The 24,272-nt window shown below is 39.6% G+C and overlaps 3 protein-coding genes across 18 annotated transcripts; all 3 read left to right on the top strand.

The window, feature by feature from the left end:
- The first annotated feature begins 736 nt into the window (after nucleotides 1-736).
- Nucleotides 737-1,704, top strand: LOC149269720 (trypsin 3A1-like). The gene is made up of 2 exons (XM_089465110.1): nucleotides 737-1,038; nucleotides 1,100-1,704. Exons 1-2 carry the CDS (start codon nucleotides 752-754, stop codon nucleotides 1,653-1,655), a joined length of 843 nt encoding a protein of 280 aa, XP_089321236.1. The 5' UTR covers nucleotides 737-751; the 3' UTR covers nucleotides 1,656-1,704.
- An 836-nt stretch (nucleotides 1,705-2,540) lies between these two features.
- Nucleotides 2,541-3,514, top strand: LOC108609603 (trypsin-1-like). Its single transcript, XM_018001324.2, has 2 exons — nucleotides 2,541-2,860; nucleotides 2,920-3,514. The coding sequence occupies exons 1-2, from the start codon at nucleotides 2,574-2,576 to the stop codon at nucleotides 3,464-3,466; spliced, it is 834 nt and encodes a 277-aa protein (XP_017856813.2). The 5' UTR covers nucleotides 2,541-2,573; the 3' UTR covers nucleotides 3,467-3,514.
- Nucleotides 3,515-5,168: 1,654 nt separating this feature from the next.
- On the top strand, nucleotides 5,169-23,587 carry tim (timeless). Of its 16 annotated transcripts, none has more exons than XM_089465104.1 (15): nucleotides 5,169-5,559; nucleotides 6,594-6,705; nucleotides 10,791-11,030; nucleotides 11,091-12,684; nucleotides 12,766-12,907; nucleotides 12,969-13,477; nucleotides 13,539-13,737; nucleotides 13,802-13,929; nucleotides 14,026-14,179; nucleotides 14,243-14,395; nucleotides 14,456-14,816; nucleotides 15,119-15,374; nucleotides 15,470-15,571; nucleotides 21,150-21,500; nucleotides 22,088-23,587. In XM_089465104.1, exons 3-15 carry the CDS (start codon nucleotides 10,934-10,936, stop codon nucleotides 22,185-22,187), a joined length of 4,146 nt encoding a protein of 1,381 aa, XP_089321230.1. In that variant the 5' UTR covers nucleotides 5,169-5,559; nucleotides 6,594-6,705; nucleotides 10,791-10,933; the 3' UTR covers nucleotides 22,188-23,587. The 16 variants fall into 16 exon arrangements, with proteins under 16 accessions (XP_089321230.1, XP_089321221.1, XP_089321232.1 ...); XM_089465095.1 differs by having other exon boundaries at nucleotides 6,405-6,705; XM_089465107.1 differs by lacking the exon at nucleotides 5,169-5,559 and adding an exon at nucleotides 5,601-6,151 and having other exon boundaries at nucleotides 6,405-6,705; nucleotides 14,480-14,816.
- Nucleotides 23,588-24,272: the final 685 nt, after the last annotated feature.

The raw sequence follows: 24,272 nt of genomic DNA, 5'->3' as shown, positions 1-24,272 counted from the left end.
TAAACAATTAAGTTCTCATAGTAAGCGCACACTGCAGCCCATGCGTGTTTATGCGTGGGTGCTTGTGTGTGTATGTGTGTGTGTATGTGTATGTGTGTGTGTATGCGTTTGTGTATGTATGCGTGTGTGTGTGTGTGTATGTGTGTCTGTATGCGTGTGTGTGTATGTATGCCTGTGTGTGCGTACGTGCCTGTGTGTGTGTGTGTACGTGTTTCTTGTGTAAGCTGAAAGACGCGAAAAATTATTGAAATATCTATTGCTCCAAGGGTTCAGGGGATCTCGTAGTCGAGCAGTCTCGACTGGAGCTTTCTTACTTGTTATATTATGAACTGTATTATACAGTCTGTATAGCTCTTTGAACAAACGTTTCTGCCCCGCTTACATACTCCTTAATGGTCGTAAACGATGCAGCCGACTTCTTCAGAATAGTATATCAACTAACTTTAATATTCGTTGGTCTTAGCCTTACAAGGATTTGAGATCTGAAATCACATATTTTTATAATGAAACCACTTGCATCAGATTATAGTTTGAAAATAAATTAGTCTTTCATCTACAATATAACTAGAAAGCCCGGCAAGCGTTGCTTTACCTCCAGCGAATGCTTATGTGCCATGGTGCACTCATCCCAGATAAGAATTTTACACTGTTTCAGCACAGTGGATGGACAATGGATGATTGTTTATTAATGTTAGAAACTGCATCTGGATTAGCCAAGCGATTCCTTCTTTCCGCTAGAGTCAAATTAACAATGTCAGTTAAGCTTGAGACTTTTTTGCTGCTCCAAACCGCAGCAGCCGTCCTGGCGGGCGTTCGTTCGATACCCCAGCCAGACCAGCGGCAACCTTCACTAATCAATGAGCTCGTCAGACAACCTCCGCGCCTAGATGGTCGCATTGTTGGTGGCCAACCTATAAACATTACAGATGTTCCATACCAAATCTCGTTACAATTATCGTTTCTAATATTCTTGAAGCATATTTGCGGCGGTTCACTGATCTCGAAGGAGTGGATACTAACGGCAGCGCATTGCACCCGGTAAATTGTTCGGACTGCAGTTTCTACTTTCAGAAAGTAACCTCTATTCTTTCTACTCCAGGCCATATAATGTTAATGATCTACGCGTGCGGTTAGGTACCTCGGAACGTCACAGCAATGGACAGTTGCTAAGGATCAAAAAGATTATTCATCATGAAAAGTACAACCGACCTACGAAAGAATATGACTTTTCGCTGTTGCAGCTGCAGGAACCAATTGAATTCGATGAGACCAAGCAGGCTGTCAAGCTGCCGAGGCAGGGTCAAGATTTTAAGGACGGCGAAATGTGTTTTGTAAGCGGCTGGGGCGAGACACGGAATTCTAATGAGTCAGAGGAGTGGTTGCGACAGGTGAAGGTGCCGCTATTTAACCAGGAGGAGTGCAACAAGATATACGGTCAATTCATCGCTGTGACAGATAGCATGATCTGTGCTGGCTATTCGGAAGGAGGCAAGGATTCCTGTAAGGGCGATTCTGGTGGTCCCATGGTAAATGGGGGCGGCGTGTTGGTGGGCGTGGTGTCCTGGGGCACTCCGTGCGCGAAACCCAACCGTCCGACCGTATATGGTAGAGTATCCCATGTTCGTGAATGGATCAGAGAGCACAGTGGTGTTTGATTTGTTAACCAACTAAATAAATAACCTACAATATGCAGCAATAATAAAATAGTCTCGTCATTTGCCCATAATTATTCTAAAATAAAATGTCTTGCCTGACAGCAAGCAGGCTGTTTACCCAAGAAAGAAATTTGGCTGAAGTCGGACGCAATCTGATAGGTTATGGTTACATGTTAGTAGTTAGTAACTTAAAAAAAAAATTGAAATTATGATTATTAAGATAACTGAAACTCTTCTTGGCATATTATATTGATTAATTTGGGACATATACTCGTGCAACCATCGAATTATAAGCTGTCAAGATTTTTCAGAAAATTCATTTTTTTCAATTCCAGAAACTGTGCTAGTTGAAGTGCTATAGTGTTGAAATGGCAGATATATCTATGTCCATTGGGAGCGTGGAAAATCGGATCTCTCTATATAACATCTGCTAACTGATGAATATAATTCAATTCATACAAATAGAGTTTGGGGTCTTTTTAAAAATAATTTTGTCAACAATCGTAAATATTTAAATACCCGGAAAAATAAATTACAAACTTAAAAATAAATTCAGGAAAGCAAAATGAAAATTATTGCATTTTATTTTTTCTTATCTAGAAGGAAATACAGTTTCATATTAATGTACCAAGTTCTGAATAGATGAGCAAATAAGTAACTCAAAGTAATCTAAGCCAATTTAAACTCTAAAAGTGTATTGTTGATTTGTTTATCATTTAAACAAATACTTTTGTATATCTCTTTGCGTGTGTTTTATCCAAGGCTCGTTTCGTGAAAATATTCTTTTATTTTCTAATTATTTTAGTATGCCAAAACCGCATTCTTCGATAATGGAATTATTAGACAATCGTTTTCTGGGCCTGGCTCCGTCTTATAAAATCCAAGCGATTCCTTCTTTCCGCTAGAGTCAAATTAACAATGTCAGTTAAGCTTGAGACTTTTTTGCTTCTCCAAACCGCAGTAGCTGTCCTAGCGGGCGTTCGCACGATACCTCAGCCAGACCAGCGGCAACCTTCACTAATCAATGAGCTCGTCAGACAACCTCCGCGCCTAGATGGTCGCATTGTTGGTGGCCAGCCTATAAACATAACAGATGTTCCATACCAAATCTCGTTACAATTATCGTTTCTAATATTCTTGAAGCATATTTGCGGCGGTTCACTGATCTCGAAGGAGTGGATACTAACGGCAGCGCATTGCACCCTGTAAGTTCATTTGACTACGTTCTACGTTGAGAAATTAACAATAATTCCTTCTACTCCAGTGGAAGGAAAGCTAATCAGCTGCGCGTGCGGTTAGGTACCTCTGAATCTAAAAAAAATGGGCAGCTTCTCCGAATCAAAAAGATAGTTAACCATGAAAAATTCAATCTCTCAAATGCGGATTATGATATTTCGCTGTTGCAGCTGCAGGAACCAATTGAATTCGATGAGACCAAGCAGGCAGTTAAGCTGCCGAAGCAGGGTCAAGAGTTTCAGGACGGCGAAATGTGTTATGTGAGCGGCTGGGGCCAGACATGGAACTCTAATGAGTCAGAGGAGTGGTTGCGGCAGGTGCAAGTTCCGCTGTTCAACCAGGAGGAGTGCAACAAGATATACGGTGGTGTGACAGATAGCATGATCTGTGCTGGCTATTCGGAAGGAGGCAAGGATTCCTGTAAGGGCGATTCTGGTGGTCCCTTGGTAAATGGGGGCGGCGTGTTGGTGGGCGTGGTGTCCTGGGGCACTCCGTGCGCGAAACCCAACTATCCGACCGTATATGGTAGAGTATCCTTTGTTCGTGAATGGATCAGGGAACACAGCGGTGTTTGATTGGCTAACTGATTGAATAAATTATCTGAGTATGCAGCAATACCAAAATGCTTTCCACTCATTTTCCACACTTATCCCAGAGTGCAGCACAGGCTGTCAGCAGGCAGGCTGCCGCCGAGCTTCAACCACGCGACCTGCTCTGCGCACATTATGGCAACGCATGTACAGGTTGTCGCATTGCGTTGTCAGGAATGTGACAAGGATATGTGCGTAGCTGTGGGTCCTTTTCGGCTGTGTTTGTTTCTAACCTTTGCACCATTTGCTATTTACGTTTGCGGTTAGGTTTCTGGTTATGTGCGCGTATACACACTTAATACTACGTATTTAAAAACTAATTTCTGCTGATGATGAAGCTTAATAACTGATTGATTAAATTGTATTTATATGGAAAGTATAAAATGCCCAATTAGAGTGAAACAAAGTTAAACAGATAATTCTAAATGCTGAATATTAAAAATAATGCAGTTCAGATAATACAATTTTCAAAATAATGAAGAATATTTATGCAAAATTTACAATTTGTGAAATATTCTGAAATATTATAATTCGTTAATTTCTTTCTATTATTTATGCGACTTTTTATACCCTGAGCCCATTGAAAATGGAAAATCAGGGTATAATGATTAGTTAAATGTATGTAACAGGCAGAAGGAATCATCGCAGACCCCAAAAAGTATATATAATTTTGATCAGGACGACGAGCTGAGTCGATATAGCCCTGTCCGTCTGCCTGTCCGCATAGATCTCAGAAGTTATAAAAGCTAGAGAGCTGAAATTTATCATGTAGACTCGTGTATACCATACGCAGTACAAGTTTATTATATTTTTTTCGATAACTCAGCCGATAATTTTGTTATCGATATTAATTGAAATTTTATTTTGTTTTTTCCGTCTAATTTGAACACTTGTAGACCTGGAATCTTCAGATATATGATAAATACATATATGTATATATATAAATACAAAAATTTTGTAATTCACAGATTTTGGATACCACGCCACTTTCGCCCCCAATTTGTAAGAAACGTATTTCAAGTACTAGAGACTTGTAATTACCCTCTGAAAGTTTCATAAAGATTGTCTATCTCGAAGAGAAATTATTCAACTAATAAATTTTCATAATATTGCCCACACCGCAGCGCAGCCCAAGCGCAGTCGCTGCTTACTGCACAGTTAGCAGAGCGCGTGCCTATACGTACGTGTGGATGCATGTGTATGTATGGGTGCATAAAAAAAGTGCAGAATGATTAGAATATCAGCTTGGAGGGTTTAGGGTATTTCTTCTTGCTTGTTTAATATTTATTCTCTTCACCTATTTCCATTAATTTTTAATTTTAAAGTTTTGACAATGCAATGCAGGCCCATTCAGAGCGCAGGATCTAAAGATCTGCAATCAATTTGCAATAATTAAATTAATAATAACATGCATATACCTGTATCAGCTGACTTTAAGTTATTGTCGTAAGTTTTTAAGGCCAATAGCTTATGTGTCTCACCCTGAACTTGATAATGATCATGGAAGCACACACACAGAGGCACCTTAGTATACACACACACATGCATACGTTAACTCAGACCAAATGGCAAATTGCTTGTTTTATTTTTTTTTTTTCATTTTTTACTCGAGCATTTTGCCAATGGATATGCTCATAGGAAGAACGATCGTCTGTAATCGCGATTATGTGGACTGCTGTTTGACATTGGCATTAGAGCTGTTGCAGTCGCGTAGAGCTGACGTGCTTGGGGCTCGCGCCAGCAGACGACGTCGACGTGAAGTGTTGTTGTTTTCTTTTTGTTTTTCATTGCATTTCATTGCGCATACGCCTCGTTAGCTGACCAACTGTTGAGTCGATGTTGTGTAAAAATAGCTGAACAGCGAAAACTGTTATTCAACAGCAGACAATGAAGTGTGGTAGGGAGAGTGGGCGCAACCACTGGCATAAACATCACCACCACCACTGTCCCCTCCACGTTCACCTCGACCATCAACAGCAATACGAAAGCATCAAGAATCAATAGAGAGCAACGGGCTGTCGTTGTCGTTGTCGTTGTCGCTGCCGAAGGGAAGCGACGTAGTTTGAAATCGTTTAACGGTATGTGATTATTATGGTTACACTGTCACGCACACATACACACAGACACACACACCACCAGCAGAGTAGACAAACAAACGTGCCGCACGTTGTGGCTACACGTGAGCAACTCGAACAACACAAACGGGCCGTGTGCGGGAGCGAGAGGGAAGCACTTAGAACAAGAGAGCTTCGTCACACAAACACAAGCCGACAGCCGGCACAACGGCAACTGGTGGCCGAAGCTTCCAACGTCTCACGTCGAGTGCAATGTGAATGTGAACGTGAGCACGCGACTGTGTGTGTGAGAAAAAGCTTCGGCTCGCCGCAACGGCGGCTTCCACTGGAGCAGCAGTGGGAATCCATTGAACATTCAACGTTGCGAGCTTCAAGCGAACGGTTCGTGTAATTGCGCTGTGTGATTCGAAACACTTCGACAAGATATACTTTCAATATAATAATCAAAAAACTAAAAACCCATTATATATTTTAAATTCACATAAAAAGCGCAAACTTGTGGAATAATCCAAGCGCACAGCTTGCAAGTGCAACAAATTATTTGCGAGTCGCAATACAAAATTTAGAGTATTTAGCTAACCCATTGTGCTTCGATGTAAGTCTAAGTGTATGTGTTTACATATTTCTGTGTGTGCTTGTTGATGGCAGTGAATAATATTCTAAGCCATTGACAAAAGTGCAAATGATTGTTGTTGTTGTTTTGTTGCATTTTACGTAAATTGAACTTGAGTTGCGTAAAGTGCACAAATCATTTCAGTAAATTTAGATGATAGAATATTCTATAAAGTGATCAATATTGAAAGCATCTAATTTATATTGTATATATTATTTTTTATTTTCAAATTTAGAATTCAAGAATTTTAAAAGACAAATTTAAAAACTTATTCCAATTGTTAACAAACAAATCATATGCAAAGCACTGTACATTCGTGAAAGGCTGCACATAACATTTAAGCTCCACCAAAAATACGATACAAATATTAACATATTTAAAGTGCATTTAGACTAACAGTTTTTAGCTGTGGAATTAATTACAGCTGCGAAAAAATAGAAACGTTCTACAAATATTCAAATTGAACTATATATAAATAATATTTTAACCACTGTGGAATAACTAACAGCTGCAGTCGACACAGACAAGAGAATCGGGTAAGCATCATTATAATATATAATACGTACTACACGACCTATCTTAGTATTGGACGTCCCATAAAGCAAAGCTTTAAACAAACGTTTAGGCTCACGAAGCTTGCGCCATTCGAAGCGCCAAATTCAAAACTATAACTGATTCGCAAACTTGGCGTTTTTAAGGTTTCAAGTTAATAAAGCGTCGCTTGGGTAGCTTTGTCCCAGTTCGTTTTGATAGCGTTGTAATTCCTAGCACACAAGGCGGAAGTATGCGAGCTGTTATATAACAAACATGCACAGAAGCACATTTCTGAAATTTAAATATTCACTCAACACAATTCAAACAGATCAGCAAAAAAATGCATTCGATCAGCAGTCACTGACCCGCCGTACAGCCTGCGAGCAAGCGAGTTCTCATATGAAACTGTTCGAGAAATATTTTGAAAAATATGCATTTTGTGTTGCTTTTTAGTTTTTTGTTTTTTAATACGATCTTAAGTGTTTGACATAACTTCACTTAAAATTATATATTTATCGAGGTTTTTTATTTTATTTTATTTTTTATTTATTTTTTAAATTTATAATTGATTTTAACATTTCGCGTTTAATTTATATGCCACCTGTCCTAAGTTTAAAACTTTCTAGCCTGATTCATCAACTACGCTTTGCTGTTTTTCCTATCAAGTAGCTATATCCCTATTCCTCTACGCAAGCGACTAATACCGTCAAAAGCTAAGAAAATTAAACTTTGTATGAGGTCATCTAAGTTTTTGTTACGATACGATACGTTACGTTAATTATACACCAATTGAAAATTAAACAAGTCCTTAAGAAAAATATTTTACACATTTTTTATATTTTATTTATTTAAATATTTAAAATCAAAACTTGTTTTATTTTATTTTTTTTTTATTTGTTTATTTATTTTTTTTTTTTTAGAAAACTTATTGAATATATTTTAAAATTGTCATTCAGGTCTATGATACGAACCGCCTATTGAAATAGGCAAGAGACCTATTTATTTTGTATATATCTGTATTTATATATTCCATAGACTTAAAATATGTGTTAGACAAAAAGTTGCCAAATTTTTGTTTATGATAACATACATACATGCTTATATACATACATATATTTGAATTCAGTCGTTATGTCTCTGAGTTTGAAAGCCGTTTGATGCCGTTTTGATAGCCATTCAAAAATTGATTTCCTCTTTCGATTTGCAATGTAAAATTTGTCAATATTGATTTGTTAATATTCGCATAAGCAAACTTTTATTTATGACTCTGAAAGCAAGAGAAAGAGTTGTCTAGAGCACCGTATCAAATGTTAAATATACGTTCGCTTTTTGAATGAATTTCACTCTCTTTTTTGCGAAAGAATGAAAACGCATTTTGATTACAAATGCAATGCGCATATCGTTAATCTTATCTATTCCTTTATTTTATTTATTTTTCTCCTTTTGTTGTTTTGTTGTTTGTGAAGCAAATTTTATGTAAGCTCTCTTTGAAAGTTTATTTGGTTTCATAACTGCTGGCGGAAACGGAATTGGGGCTGTACTTTCGAATCGACTCAACAGTAGAATAGTATAGAAAGCATATAAAGTAGTCCATATATACATACATATGTATGTGCATGTGTGATTGTAGAAGGTAAATCTAGAAACAAGATGTGTGCATATGATAGAAATTTAAATTAGTTTTAAGCTTTTAGTAAACTTAAGAACAAAAAAAAAAAAAAATATAATAAAATATATATATATATAAAATATAATATTTGCGAAAAATGCATAATAAATTATTATATATGTATATATAGTTATATATATTTTTATATACATAATAATTTGTTATGCATTTATATTTTCGCATTAATTATATATACCAAATCACAGATTACATTTTTTATATAAGCTATGAATAATATATAATCTACGTGATTAGCTACCTCACTCACATAATATTTGATAGAAAATGACTTATGTATGTATATATTTTACGTACATATTTGTATTATATATGTTTGGTGTAAGATTACTTACAGCAAATATGGTTTATTGGCCTGCTCAGAGTACAAATATGTTGATATATACATAACATACAAATCTAATATATATACAAATTGTAATCTAATCTCAATTACACATCTCACTGTGCCTTGAAGACGGTAGAATATAAATTGATAGTATAGTAGCGCACTATTTATATTCCATTGTCAATCATTCGAATATATTCACATGCAGGCACATGCTCTACAATGCACACATTAGATGTTCTAAATATAATTCAGATCACTTGTTGCACTTTTTAGTACGTCATTTCACGCGTCCGCTAAAAAGTATGCAACGATTTTTGTATGACAATAGCTCACACTGACAATTCGCCCACCAAGCCAGCTTGGGCTATAAATCAATATTAATTAATTCACGCTGACATTGGCAAGATTGCAACAGTTTCTTGCAGTGTATGGGGAGGCGTGTCATGTGCATAAAAAATCCATTGTAGCATTGTTAACCAGCTAAACTGTTTACATAATAGTCGAAGGGAAAACTACCGCAACAGTGCTGTGTCCGTGTGTGAGTGTGGATATCTATATATATATGTGTGTGTGTAAGTCACATGCGGGCTGCGTATGCCTGTGAATGCTTATGCTTCCAATGATTACGTATGCCACAACAAGGGCAGGAGATTGGGGCTAAAGTCTTTCTCGTTCTCCATTTCCATATTGCAATCCATGTCTTAGGGTGGTGGGGCGTGTCAAGGGGGCGTGGTTACATGGCTATAGTTGCAGCTGCTAGCAAATCGACATCAGCTGAAAAGCTGAATAGGCACGTGTTGGCAACGTATATGTGTGCCTCAGCGAGTCGCATTATCCTGCCTGCTGCGCTTGCACATTGCGCGGCCAGATATCCCAATGTCAGCCGTGCTGAAAGCGAGAGGGCTTTTCTATCTGTATGTGTGTGTGTGTGTGGTGCTTTGTTGCAATCGAGAGACTCTGCGCTTGGGGCGCTGGTCACATGCAGCCAAGTGTGTGCGCAGCTCTGGTTTCTATTTATGGCCCGCTTTGTGCCACGAACTTCAAAGCTTCGACTGCGGAACGGCAAATGCTGCATGCCAGCTTTTAACGAAGAATGCGATTATTTGTCTTATTCAATTCAATTGAATAATTTTAACTCGCCATAAGAGCGCAACATGTGCCGTTGCTTATCTGCCAGGTAGTTCACAAATGACAGTTGATGTTGGGATATTTGTTTTTCGTTAAATAAAAATAAATTAATAACATAAAAAATAAGATTTGATAATTAATTTCAAACAATAAATATTAAGATTTTTTTTTGTAATTAAATAAAATTTGCATAGTGAAGTAAATGCCTTTAAGAATTTATAGAAAGTCATAGGAACCTGTTTTCGTATCTCTTGATCCGTTGATATGTAAAGTTCTTGAAGGTCTTTAATATTGTAAATGGAAATATGTATAGGAAATATAATTGATTTTTATATTATTTGTTATATTCTATTCTTTTTATATATTATATATATTTATATAAAATGCTGAATTAATAAAAAAACAAGTATGAAAGCTCTAGTCGAGACTGCTCGACTACGAGATCCCCTGAACCCTTGGAGCAATAGCTATTTCAATAATTTTTCGCGTCTTTCAGCTTACACAAGAAACACGCATACACACACACACACACATACACACGCACATACACACGCACGGACAGACGGGCAGACGGACGGACAGACGGACAGGGCCAAATCGACTCAGCTCGTCACCCTGATCAAGAATATATATACTTTGTGGGATCTGCCGCGCCTCCTTCTGCCTGTTACATACATTTCAACAAAACCCATTGAAAATGGGTTCAGGGTATAACAATAACAATAATAATAATAAAATCGCTACCCAGTGAAAAATAGTTTAGCTGTGACAAAGAAAATCATTCTGATCTCTATTCTTCAGTAGTAGCTGAAGAATTAATAATTGAAAAAATTATATTATTAAAAAAAATATACAAATTTTAACAAAATTTGTGTAAAATAAAAAGCATTTAAATCAAAATAAACTGTAATTTTGTCAACCATTTTCTATACGACTTTCAGCACTTGCCATAAATCGTCCTTTTTCCTTGGTTAAGGATCGTCTTGTATGTTCAACTCTGACAATGTGCCACAGTTGGCAGACTAGGAATCACACCTTAATATACGAGTATAACAATCTAGACTTCAAATAAAGCAAAATTGTTATGGACTGGTTACTAGCAACGCCTCAGTTGCATAGCGTCTTCTCCTCGCTGGGCTCCCTTGTGGGAGACACTTACGTGGTCAGCCCCAATGCATTGGGTAAGTCTCGTATCTGAGAGTTAAATGTTCGTTCAACTAACTTAGTTCCTTCGACGCTAGCCATTTTGAAGGAGATCAACTACAAGCTCACCTATGAGGATCAGACCTTGCGCACCTTTCGCCGTGCCATTGGCTTTGGTCAGAACGTGCGCTCCAATTTGATCCCATTGCTGGAGAATGCCAAGGATGATGAGGTGCTGGAGTCTGTTATACGTATTCTGGTCAATCTTACCGTGCCGGTGGAGTGGCTTTTCTCCGTTGATATCATGAATCGCACAGAGGTGGGCCGACACACCATCTTCGAGCTGAACAAGCTGCTCTACAGCTGCAAGGAGGCCTTCACCGATCCGAAGAGCACAAAGAGCGTCGTTGAGTATATGAAACATATTCTGGAGTCGGACACCAAGCTGTCGCCCCACAAGTGCGATCAGATCAACAACTGCCTCCTGCTGCTACGCAACATTCTTCACATACCAGAGACTCACGCCCACTTCCTGATGCCCGTGATGCAGTCGAGCGGCGCCCATCAGGTCTCCATGCAGAATACCATATTGTGGAATCTCTTCATACAGAGCATCGACAAGCTGCTGCTCTACCTGATGACCTGCCCGCAGCGAGCGCTCTGGGGCGTCACAATGGTGCAGCTGATCGCAATGATCTACAAGGATCAGCATGTGAACACCTTGCAGAAGCTACTGAACTTGTGGTTCGAGGCATCGCTGTCGGAGAGCTCCGAGGACAACGAGAGTAACACGTCGCCGCCGAAGAAGGGTAGCGGCGATTCCAGTCCCATGCTCACCTCGGATCCCACCTCCGACTCCTCGGACAATGGCAGCAATGGCGGCGGCAGCAGCAACGGCAAGAAGGAGGGCAGCGATGAGCGGCGTCAGGCTCTGCGCGAGGGCACCGAGGCCACGTTGCAGGAGGTTAGTCGCAAGGGGCATGAGTATCAGAATGCCATGGCCAGGGCGACAGCGGACGAGCCGAACGCTTCCGAAGAGGCCAGCGATATTTTCGGAGCTCCCTGCTCGTCGCAGCAGCAGCATTTGAGCACCGAGGAGGCCATGGACGACTATGAGGATCAGGCACAGGAGTACATACAGGAAGCGGCTACCGTCAGTTCGGAGCCGCTGAATCTAACACAACCAGCTGACAATGTCAACAGCACTACCAATGCGGTGTACGTTACCACCACCGCCACAGAGACCCGCACCACATCGTCCTTGTGTGGAGCAACTAGCCTTTGCTACGAGCCCTTCAAGCCGCCGGCCCCGCTGCCCTCACGGCGGAGCACCCTGTCGGAAATGCTGTCGGACAGCTATACGTCGCACTCGCACGTCTCGGCCGTCAAATTGGGCCAGAAGTCCTCGCATGCGGGCCAACTGCAGCTGACCAAGGGCAAGTGCTGTCCGCAGAAGCGAGAGTGCCCCTCCTCCCAGTCGGAGCTCTCGGACTGTGGCTATGCCACCCAGGTGGAGAACCAGGAGTCCATCTCCACATCCAGCAACGATGATGACGGACCCCAGGGCAAGCCGCAGCATCAGAAGCCGCCGTGCAACACGAAGCCAAGGAACAAGCAGCGTACGCTCATGTCGCCCCAGGACAAAAAGGAGCTGCGTCGCAAGAAGCTGGTCAAGCGCAGCAAGAGCAGTCTGTGAGTGCTGAATGGGAATTTACTGAATCTGAAGTAATTGACAGCCTAATTCATATTCATATTCTTGCCAACCATTTCCAGCATCAACATGAAGGGTCTGGTGCAGCACATGCCCACAAACTATGATATATCCAATTTGCTGAAGGAGTTCACAGTTGACTTCCTGCTCAAGGGCTACAACTATTTGGTGGAGGAGCTGCACAAGCAGCTCCTAACGAGTACGGTAGGTCGATTCGCTGATTGCCTTGGAGTCCCAACTGATCGAGTTTTGTCTTTTCATCCAGAAGGTGCTCATTGACACATCTCACTTCTTCTGGCTGGTCACGTTCTTTCTGAAGCTTGCCGCTCAACTGGAGCTGGACATGGAGCACATTGACACCATACTCACTTACGACGTGCTCAGCTACCTCACCTACGAGGGCGTCAGCCTCTGCGAGCAGCTGGAGCTGAATGCCCAGCAGGAGGGCAGCGATCTGCAGCCCTATTTGCGGCGCATGCACCTGGTGGTGACGGCCATCCGCGAGTTCCTTCAGACCATTGAGACGTACAACAAGGTGACGCACCTCAGCGAGGACGATCGCCTGCGCTTGCACCAGCTCCAGCTGCAGATCGGCGCCACCTCAGATCTACGTTGCTTGTTTGTGCTGCTGCTGCGACGCTTCAATCCGCGCATCCATTCCAAGCAGTACCTGCAGGACTTGGTGGTGACCAATCACATCTTGATGCTGATCCTGGACAGTGCTGCCAAGCTGGAAGGCGGCCAGACCATCGGACTGTCCGAGCATATTGCACAGTGAGTCAAAGCATGAATGCCCAATCGAATGGAGTCTTTAAACTTCTGCTACTCCCACTAGATTTGCCACTCTGGAGGTCATGCACTACTATGGCATTCTCCTGGAGGACTTTGACAACAATGGCGAGTTCGTCAACGATTGCATCTTTACCATGATGCACCACATTGGCGGTGACCTGGGCCAGATTGGCGTGCTCTTCCAGCCAATTATACTGAAGACGTACTCTCGCATCTGGGAGGCGGACTACGAGCTATGCGACGTGAGTTTGTTTTTGCCAGAGACTTAGATCTGTTCTTTTATTAATATATTTATTTATCCTGCAGGATTGGTCCGATCTCATTGAACATGTTATACACAAGTTTATGAATACTCCGCCCAAATCGCCTTTGACTATACCAACAACATCGTTGACTGAAATGACGAAGGAGCATAACCAGGAGCACACAGTTTGGTAAGCTTGTCACTTGGGTTAGCTGCAGTGTAACCGACCAGCAGATACTCTGCAAACTGCAAACAGAATTTGATGTAATTATAATTGCAATTACAGCACCTGGTCGCAGGAGGAGATGGACACTCTGTATTGGTATTACGTGCAGAGCAAAAAGAACAATGATATCGTGGGCAAGATCGTGAAGCTCTTTAGCAACAATGGCAACAAGCTGAAGACCCGAATTTCCATCATTCAACAGCTGCTACAGCAGGTGTGTACCAAATTATTTTATTATGTATTTTGAATGTCGCTAATCTATTGGAATAATCTGAAGGACATTATAACATTGCTGGAGTATGATGATCTGATGAAGTTCGAGGATGCTGAGTATCAGAGAACGCTGCTAACCACGCCCACATCGGCCACTACCGAGTCGGGCATCGAGCTGAAGGAGAGCGCCGCCGGCAAGCCATCCGATGACGTACAGGTGGGTTGGGAGCTTAGTTGGGCCTAGAATATAGCAAACGACAATCGACTTCTTATTTAGATTTTGCTGGATCTGATTATTAAGGAGCACAAGTCGTACCATCTGGTCTGGCTGCAGAAGCTGCTGCTCGAGTGCTGCTACATCAAGCTGATGCTCAAGTCCGGCAGCAGCCTGGCGGAGGCGGATCCCATCATGGAGCCAGTGGCCTATCACTACATATACAAGCAAAAGTCCATACCGGTCGTCCAGTGGAACAACGAGCAGTCGACGACAATGCTGTATCAGCCGTTTGTCCTGCTGCTCCATAAGCTGGGCATACAGCTGCCGGCGGATGCAGGCTCCATATTCGCTCGCATTCCGGACTATTGGACGCCGGAGACGATGTTCGGGCTGGCCAAGAAGCTGGGGCCGTTGGATAAACGTGAGTTACTCAAATTGAAGGTGATGTATATACCGTTATCAATAATTTTTGCTCTCTTTGTCGACGACACAAATTTTGATTATGGGAATCTCGCCCGCATCCACTCGCAACGTCATTTCATTTTCTTCAACCTAACGTAAATCGCTGAACTAATCTATGCGCCATGTCTAACTCTCCTCAAATCTATTCCGCTTGCATCTCACAAAACATCTCTCTCACTGTGGCTGTGTGTGTCTGTTAATCGGTGTATTTCGATATGCTCTGTGCCTCTCTCCTCTGCTCCTCATTTTCGGCTCTTATAGTGACGCTCAAATTCGACCCCAGCGAGCTGGAGGAGACGCCCTCGTCGAGCGCCTCGTCGCGCTATCATCACACCGGCGCCCGTAACTCGCTCAGCTCCATTGGCAGCCTGGACGCCGACTACGTGGAGCCCGAGGAGCTGGCGCTCATACCGGAGGTAGATGCCGCCGTGGAGAAGGCAGCGGCAGCCGGTGCTGCCATTTCTGTCAGCGACATCTTTGCCGTGCCGAAGGCCAAGCATTGCAACTCGATCATCAGGTGCGTAGCTCAGCTCACTCTCTCTCCCTCTCTCTCTCTCTTTTAGTGTGTGATCGACTGATTAATTGTCTCTTGGTCTCTCTGTTTCTTGGCAGGTACACACCCGATCCGACACCGCCTGTACCCAACTGGCTGCAGTTGGTCATGCGCAGCAAATGCAATCAGCGACCCGGCCCAACAGCCGACACCGGCGATTGGTAAGTGCCATAAAAAGAGAGGAAAATAACCGTTGACCAAGTGCCCGAAAGGCCCAGAAAGCCAACAGATTTATGGCACACGGCAGCCGTTAAGACGCTCGCTCTGCAAACATATTGTTTACATGGCGCCCTCAATGCAATTTATGAACTTTAAGACCCGACTTCACACACAGCTCCACATTTACTTTCGTGTGTTGACAGTTGTCGTTGCCTTTGCCGTTGCACCACTCGCAGCCTGCAGCTTGCAGCACACAGCTTGCAGCTTGCAGCAACTCTCACAGTTCGCACTAAATGTCAGCCCATTGTTGGCCATTGTCTGGTGTGTTGGTTAAAGCCTAGAACGGTGTGTGCCCCCTGCCTACCCCCTAACTTTATTCATAAGCTTGTTCATCCGTATTCGGTACTGTCCATATACATGTGTGTGTGTGTGTGTGTGTGTACCTACATATATCTAGTTGTTTGCATCTCGGTGCAGGCTTATGGACCTCACACGATCGCCTGCTGCTCATGTTGAACGGCATTTTGCGTACTGTTTATGATAGCTTTTTTTCTCTTTTTCGTGTTTTGATATTTGTTGTTGTTGCACAGTGCTCCATGATCACAGATAAATGCACCCTGAACTCTTGATATTGGGAAAATATATACCAAAACTGGGCAGCTGAATCGACTTGGGCAGGTTCGCAACAGGCAAAAGGTTGCCTGGAAAACTTTTGATCTTTTTGAGCAGCAGGTTTGACGGTCTTAGATAACTGAGATTAATATATAACTTAACTGAGAGAAAATTTCTGATGCTAAAAAATCTCTTGTACAGTATTACAAAAAAAAAAAAAAAAAAAAAAAAAAGAGAGTTATAAGAATGTTTTTCAATAGTAAAATATGGGTTTACCTTGAGTTAAAATTAAAATTGATATCAAGTTTTGATATTAGGAGAAGCATAAATTTTAATAATTCAAAATTTTTCCAATTCAAGAATGTTTTTAATTTAGGAGCAGCCTTCAGCCTTCAGCAAGCGAATGATCTAAGGCAAGCAAAATATATTTATGATCTGACGATGAAGCTAGAAGACAAATGATTTAAATTTGCATTCTAAAAGATTTATGAAATACTCAGTTATATCCATCCAACATAACTAATAATAATTTACATAAACAAAATAGAGAACAAGTTAACATAATTTGTTTTAAATTTTGGGTGCTAGATGATTCAACTTAATTTTAATCGCTTGCAGCGCATTTCCCAGTCGCCTTCTGCCTAAAATACCCTAGCTTTTATTTTTGTCTCTTTTCTTTTGAATAATTTTGTCGTTTGACACCTTTAAAGTTTCTGCATCAGCTTTTCGCGAATCTGAGACTGAATTCAAATCAATGCTGTGTCCATGAGATACATTGTCTGACCCGTGTCAGCAGCGCACCCAGCTGAACACGAAATGAAGTCATCGCGATTAGCACGTGTAGCGCTGGTATCTTGACTCTACTGGATGGATAGAGTCGAGTGCCAAGTCGCAACGTGGACGGTAGCAAGAATATCAATATTGATACGAATTAATTAAGCCGACGTGGCACAAAAGCAATTTCGACCTCGTTAGCTAATCAAAAATAATACTCATGAGGTTCACTGGGGGAAAAGAGGCTTAGCTGAAGTTAGAATAAAGAGATGACGAAAAATAAATATTACGTTGAAAATAAAATGAATTAAATTATAATATAATATATACATGTATAAATAAACAATAATAATAATAATAATAATAATAATAATAATAATAATAATAATAATAATAATAATAATAATAAATTATTTATAAGCTGTGATATGAAGCCTATGAGGAAGAAAATTAAATAGAGTTGTAAAATATTATTATCAATTAATGACAAATTTAATTTAAAATATATATAAATTAATAAAATTAAAAATTAAATTTAAAGTGAATAAAATTAAATATGTTTTATTATGATTAATACCAAGTACAAATATTACAAAATAAATAAATAATAATAATAATAATACAATAAATAATAACAAAAATTATTTAAAATAAAATGAAATATTTTTATACTCAACTATGAGCATATAATTATAAATCTAAAGCTAATTTATTCTTCAATAAATGTTATTAAATATTTCTCGCAGCGTAATAAATTGATCAAGCATCGAGTGCACCTAATCAGTACTCACAGCTTCAATGTTAATTGCCAATTCGCCAACGGGCCATTATTATTATAAACAGTAATTTAAATTGTTCTTTGGTACAGGCAATAAATGAACGATAAATTTTAATTGGAGCTCAAAGCAAACCGACAACGCTCAAACAATACTAAATGACATTTGGCAAATGTTACAAATGCATCTTCAGCTCGATTCAATAGCATGGGAAAAACGCGTAGACAAAGACAACTTTGCACGGTATTTCAAGTTTCAAGCTTCTTCTTAATTTGTTGTTCAATAATGCTTGCTTTGCATTCTACACTGTGATGGTATTTTATTTATTATATTAGGATACTTTGCTACATTTTGGGCGCTAATGGGAAACGAGTTTTGTGCCAAAGTAAAAGTCAAATTCCCGCAAGCTAAAGATCGCATCCGCAGATATTTGTCGCATGCGTGCAGAGCTCAGAGTTATCGCAAACAAGTTCTTCTGCATTCGCCTAAGCGAATTCGAACCCTGATGCTGCCTTAGCTAAAAGCCAAACTGATTTATACTAGTGATATTTTGTTTACCAAATCAATTGCGTCAGTTCTTGGCCTAGGTGTGGTGCCTGATGCTTGGGGACAGGTTTCAATTAGAGCTCAATGAGCAATTCGAAAAGCGGATCTTTGATAGCACACAAATCCACTTTGACAAGCTGCCGATAAGTTGGACTGTAAATAGCCAAACCACATTAGAATGGCTTGACTGAGACTTGATGTGCATCTTCACGCCCATTCAGTGTTAGCACTTCGCATATACATAAATAATGTGATTAATGATAGTTGTTTAGTCATCGATTGGGCAACGACAAAAATATGTGTTATTTATTGTTATTATTGTTGGCTTGGTTTGTATTTCATGAAGATCTAACCAACAGAGAGCTGGAGATTCTCTCAAATATAATGTTTGCAATATTTTTCGTATCAGTAAGGATTTTTATTTATTGAATAAATCATTATTATCAATTCAATAAATTTACGATTGACAAAAGCTACACTTTATATAACCCTATTTATATTACACTCCTCGCCTATTGTCAATGGCTTTACGGAATGGGTATACCGACTTTCCTTAAGCTGTTTTGCAGCACCAGCAAATTATCCTAAACTAGACCAACATTCAACTCCATCTATCACTGTCAAGCGGGCAATGTAAACTAGAATGGTAGTAGCTGCTGCTCACAAGGTTCAAGGCATCTCCTACTTGGGCACTCCCGACCAGAGTTTATTTGCTAACTGTGTCAATTAATTGCTCCGCTGATTTTGATTGACAGCGCAGTGAAAGATAACATGAAACTGAAAACAAACGACTTCATATGGAATATTAGTTATAGCTATGACAGTTTGAATTCATAGCAGATGTTTACATCTCGGTGGCATTTAGCACTCAACACAAATTAATGACAACTGAACAGTATTTTAAAGCAACTTCAAATTCGATACCAAATTTTATTGTCAATTTGACAAATCAGCCAGAAACAACATGAAAACATGAAATGGATTTGTGACTATGTATTGAACGAGATAAGCTTTGCAGTAGATAAGTTATGAGTGACAGAAACATAATACGTGTTGAGCAGAAGTGTTTATTGAGCAATTGACAACGATATCAGCATCAAATCTATAGAAGATGTATGAATAATGTAGACGAGGCAAGAACAGTTAAACAACAAAATTTAATTGGATATATGTAAAAAAAAAAAAAAAAATTAAAATAATTATAAATTTTTTTATGTTGATTATATTAGAGTTGCTAACTTAGAAATCGGTATATACTCCGAAATATTTTACTATACTTCTATCACAATTATTTATTTTATTTATCTAATAATATGGTATGAAATAATAATATTCATATATTATGGTGTGTAACGTAATACCGTTTGTCTGTTCTACTAAATAAGCAAAAATGATATATATTATATGATATCATATATTCCATTTAAACATATTTAAAAGTTTTGATTAAATTTTTTATATTTCTGATATTATTATGATTACAATTCCATTATTTGTTATATTTCATATATTTTTTGCTGACTATTTTTATCTTTTCTGTAAATGTTTTTATTTTATTTTATTTTTAATTTTTCTTTTGTATCAAGTAGCTGCATTTTATTTCTTAATCTGCAGTAAAGTGTTTTTTTCTTTTTTTTTTTTCAATCTCTAACCCGCTCTAACCCAAACGCCTTTTGCAGTCTTTGGCTTGCTTTATTATTAATAACTTTTGCGCAAATTAACACAATGGCCTTAGCAAGTGGGCACGAGGCACAGCTATTTCATGGATTTTACGCCTGCGGCGCGTGGGCGTTGACAAAATGCAATTTTCCAAAAAGTAATTTAATTTGACGCCTGGCGAAAATTGAAATTGACATTTGTTGTGCGGCCCACAAGGAAGTCAACGAGCAGCGAGCGATTCCAGCTGAAGCCGAAATGCCTTCACTCTAGGTGGAGTGGAGCCGTGTGGGTCGACTCTCTGTCCGAAATGTCCCAGCGAGTGGCTGTCTGTCTATCTGTCTGTCTCTCTGTCTGCCAACGGGTAAACAAATATGAACATGCATTCAGCATTGCATTCTATTGTGGTTTGGTTAAACGGCAGCAGGCAGAAGACTTGGCCAAATTCAAGTCGCAACTGCGGCGACCTTCTATGGGGCGCGTTGCTGTTGCTTTTGGCTTAATTTTGCTCTTTTTCTTTTTTGGTTTTTGTGGGTTTGGCCCGAATGTTGTTAACATTTTGCTGCAATTTATGAGGCAACCGACAACAGACAACAGACAACAGACGCGCGGCATTAAGCGCAACATGCTGAAAAACATGGACAGCAATTGCACTCTTTGGTGTGGATTGCAAAGCCACAGCACCACATCAATCAGTCGCATAAATCATTTTAATTATTAAATAAACAAGTTTCAAGCCGGCTCGGCTCGGCTGACTCAGCAATTGCCACTGGGCCAGGCGCAGGGTGTGAGAATAAACTCCTAGTAAATACAATATAATATATTATATATGTATGTATATGAGCCAAGCCATCAAAGGGTTAATTGAGCAACGTTTGATGGGCTGTTTAGGTGTGTCGAAGAGCTACCGTGACTGAGATTATCCAATAACAAGCCAAAATATTTAATAATTGGCCTTTTAATTGTTGCAGCTCAATTGGAGCATTAGCATATGTTAAATATATACCAATAGTTATACATGAGCCATATAGGAGATAAAGAGGAGCTCAAATATAGTTCAAATATGAATACAGGACAGATATAAACTTCTAAGAGATCTTTAATAGCCCATTCACAATTATTGCAGCTAAGATCTCTGTAGAGATATATAGTCCTAGAAACTTTCTTGTCATTCCTCAAGTCTAATCACAGAAATCTTTCCCTCTTATCTTTACAGCGCCATAGTTGGCGAAGACGAGGGCATGGGCAAGTCGAATGCCTCCACGCAGCAGGCGCAGTGCACAGCGAATCCGAGCAGCACGCTGGCCAAGCTGAACAAGTTGAGCAACTGTACGTTCATGTTGCCACCGAATGAGAACAGCAGCAGCTCCGGCTGCGGCGCTACGGTCTCATCGCAGTCAGCTGGCGTGCTGATGGGCAACAGTTCACCGGATGCGAATGCGGATGCAGTGATGAAGTCGTCGTTCGAGCGCCTGGAGGTGACGGGCACACACTTTGCACGGCCAAATAACTTGGATCAGGAGTACAGTGCGATGGTGGCGTCGGTCTACGATAACGAGATTGCCAAGTGAGTGAGTTAGAGAGCTCTTGGGATTGAGATTGAGCGGGCCAGCTAATTGACAATTAGACACATTGCGCAAATGCCAAAAAGCCAGCGAGCGAGCGAGCGACTGATCGAACAACTGACAGAATGTCAAGCTGTCAATATATATAAATATATTGTATATATATATATTTATATTTATTTATTTATTTATATGTATACTTGTATATCTATATATATATTGAATGGTCGCCCTGCCGCACGGCGGAAGCATGCCAGGCATTTTTTCGACAGTGTCTCACATAAATTTATGGCGGGCAATTATTCAATTTAAGGCGAAATCGATTTCAACCAAATTTGGAGGCGGTTGCTTGTCCAACTCCAATATTAATTTATTTATCTATCCATCGGGCGGTGTCAAAAAAGGCGCGTCTATTTGGAATGCAAATCGGGTGCATTTGTATTTGGACACTGAAATTCTGTTAACTGATTTTATTTCAGATCATTTATTTATTTACATTTTGTTTGTTTTGCTTTTTTGTTTGGGCTTGTTATTTACCCAGTTTGCTAATGCTTGCCGATGTCTTTTACATCTTCAATTCTCATCGCAGCAGTGACAATGTCTCAGTGGCTTCCGACTTGACCCGCATGTATGTCAGCGATGAGGATGAGAGGCATGAGTTCCGAGTGCCAGTGCCGCATTATCATTGAGGCAAAGGGTGAAAGAGAGAGAGTCAGAATGAGAGTGAGAGAGGGAGAATGAGAGATAGAGAGAGGGAGAGAGAGAGGAAATAAGTGTGCTTGAGACTGAGAGAGAGATAGAGAGAGAATGAAAGTGAAAGAGTGAGAGTGAGAGAGAAAGAGTGAAATTAAGAGAGAGAGAGAGAGAGTCAGAATGAGAGTGAGAGAGGGAGAATGAGAGAGAGATAGAGAGAATGAGAGAGACATTGATTCGAGCCGATTTGAGTCATGCGACTGGTTTGAGTGATTCGAGTCATAAGGCAGACAAAGGCAGGCAATGATCCAACCCACAGCCCAATTTATAGCAGTTTATTCAAGTACCTTGCACAGTTTTGCAAATCTATTAACCAATTATAATATCAGAATTATATAAAATATACACACATTTTACAAATATATTCAATGTTACATTCGTGTTTAAGTCTTTATTATATTAATAAACTAGAGTTAAGCAAAAGAGAAAAAACATTTATATATTACTTAACCCTCTCTTCACACACAAAATATTTGCAGATTTATTGTTGAAAATTTATAATTAAATATATATAATTGAAATTTATGTCTGTTTTTTCAGTCTGAAAGGAAACTTTTCTAGAGAGAATTTCTTACCTTTGAATTTCTAATTCTTTCTGAGAGTTAAACATAATCTAACAATATTATAAATTTGTATTAATGAATAAATTATTATAAACATAAAAGTTCCCCACTCTTCTATGAATAGCTTAAGGTTTATCTATCTGCTCTACTATCTGTTATTTGCGTAAGAAAATTTTATGTGTACAAGGGCATTCGATATTGATATTCGGCTGGCCGTTTATAGCATTTGATTCTAGCTTTCATAATCTTCAATGTACAAAAAAAAAAAAAAAATTAATTATAAAAATAAATAAAAAACATTATACATATAAATATATGTCAAAAGTAATTTCAACAAAAAACAAAATTAATATTTATTCTCAATGAGTATGAAGAGTGCATTATTTTGTTAAAACTATAAAATAAAAATATAATATTTACAAGAAAAAATATTGAGAAGAGATATACATAGACATATATATTGGAACACTAGTAAGTAGTTAATACAATTAAGCAAGCCTTATGATTACTGTACTTGTTTGAAATACATAAATAGTACAATGGGCAGATCCTGGTTGAAATAGTGCAAATATACAAATACCGCGAACATATTTTTACACAAAATATTACCGAATATGTAAAGCCAAATTATATTTTAAGAAGCACTTTACACACACAAGAACAAGATTAACAATAAATAAGAACAACAACTATAAGCAGTGTCTGTCTAGCTGTTATAGAGTGTATTATGAATTATATGGATATTGTAACTAATAAAGCTTTCCTTGTAGTAATCCATGTTTTGTGCTCTGCTCAGCTGGGAAACATACTTTAGAGTTAGATACACCTCGGGGCCCACACGCTGTGCCACAAGCGAATACAAATGACAAAAAATCGAACTGCATTTGAACTCTGCTGGCCGGCTGGGCGAAAGATTTAAGCCGCTTGTGATATATGTGCTGCAAATTGGCGGAGCCAGAAGAAAAACGAGCTATGACCATTGCGAATTAAGGTCATTGGCGTTAGCGGAATCTGTAGCCAAAATCTGTTACTCTGACTCTGAGTCGGATTGTGACTGTGCCTCTGTGCCTCTGTGTTCCACGCATGTGCGGCCAAACGGTAGCCAAGCAAACAGTCTATATCTTAGACATGTGCTTAATATGGCCCAAGTGCACACAGATATACAAATGTACCGGGCAAAGCCCAGCTGACTAAAATGGTAAACATGCCAAAAACAATTACCAAATGCTGCAAAAGTCGAGAGCAAACAACGAACAGCAAACAGCAAATATTGCACAAATAACCGTACGAAAATAATAATAATAATAATAATTGTGGCCAATTGCTGTTTAGTTGGCAGTTAATTGCAACATGGCCAAGACAATCGAGCTGCACGAGTTGCTCAGCCTAAATGTTCTCCGACTTTACGATTCTTTTCCTCAAATTCAAAAGTTGCTGGGTTCGCTGAAAAAAGGCAAA

This window comes from Drosophila arizonae, chromosome 3 (genome assembly GCF_054131065.1).
Source record: "Drosophila arizonae isolate 15081-1271.41 chromosome 3, UAZ_ARI_1.0, whole genome shotgun sequence".
Classification (NCBI taxonomy): Eukaryota; Metazoa; Arthropoda; class Insecta; order Diptera; family Drosophilidae; genus Drosophila; species Drosophila arizonae.
The sequence above is the reverse complement of the archived record's forward strand: the minus strand, read 5'-3'. Positions and strand labels throughout refer to the sequence as shown.

Bases quoted from the DNA above. Each gene is read 5' to 3' on its own strand.
- LOC108609603 (XM_018001324.2), top strand. From the start codon at position 2,574: ATGTCAGTTAAGCTTGAGACTTTTTTGCTTCTCCAAACCGCAGTAGCT. The intron at 2,861-2,919 runs GTAAGTTCATTT...CTTCTACTCCAG, and splicing joins ACGGCAGCGCATTGCACCCT to TGGAAGGAAAGCTAATCAGC.
- tim (XM_089465106.1), top strand. From the start codon at position 10,934: ATGGACTGGTTACTAGCAACGCCTCAGTTGCATAGCGTCTTCTCCTCG. The intron at 13,478-13,538 runs GTGAGTCAAAGC...TACTCCCACTAG, and splicing joins CTGTCCGAGCATATTGCACA to ATTTGCCACTCTGGAGGTCA. The intron at 14,817-15,118 runs GTGAGTTACTCA...CGGCTCTTATAG, and splicing joins GCTGGGGCCGTTGGATAAAC to TGACGCTCAAATTCGACCCC.
- LOC149269720 (XM_089465110.1), top strand. From the start codon at position 752: ATGTCAGTTAAGCTTGAGACTTTTTTGCTGCTCCAAACCGCAGCAGCC. The intron at 1,039-1,099 runs GTAAATTGTTCG...TTTCTACTCCAG, and splicing joins ACGGCAGCGCATTGCACCCG to GCCATATAATGTTAATGATC.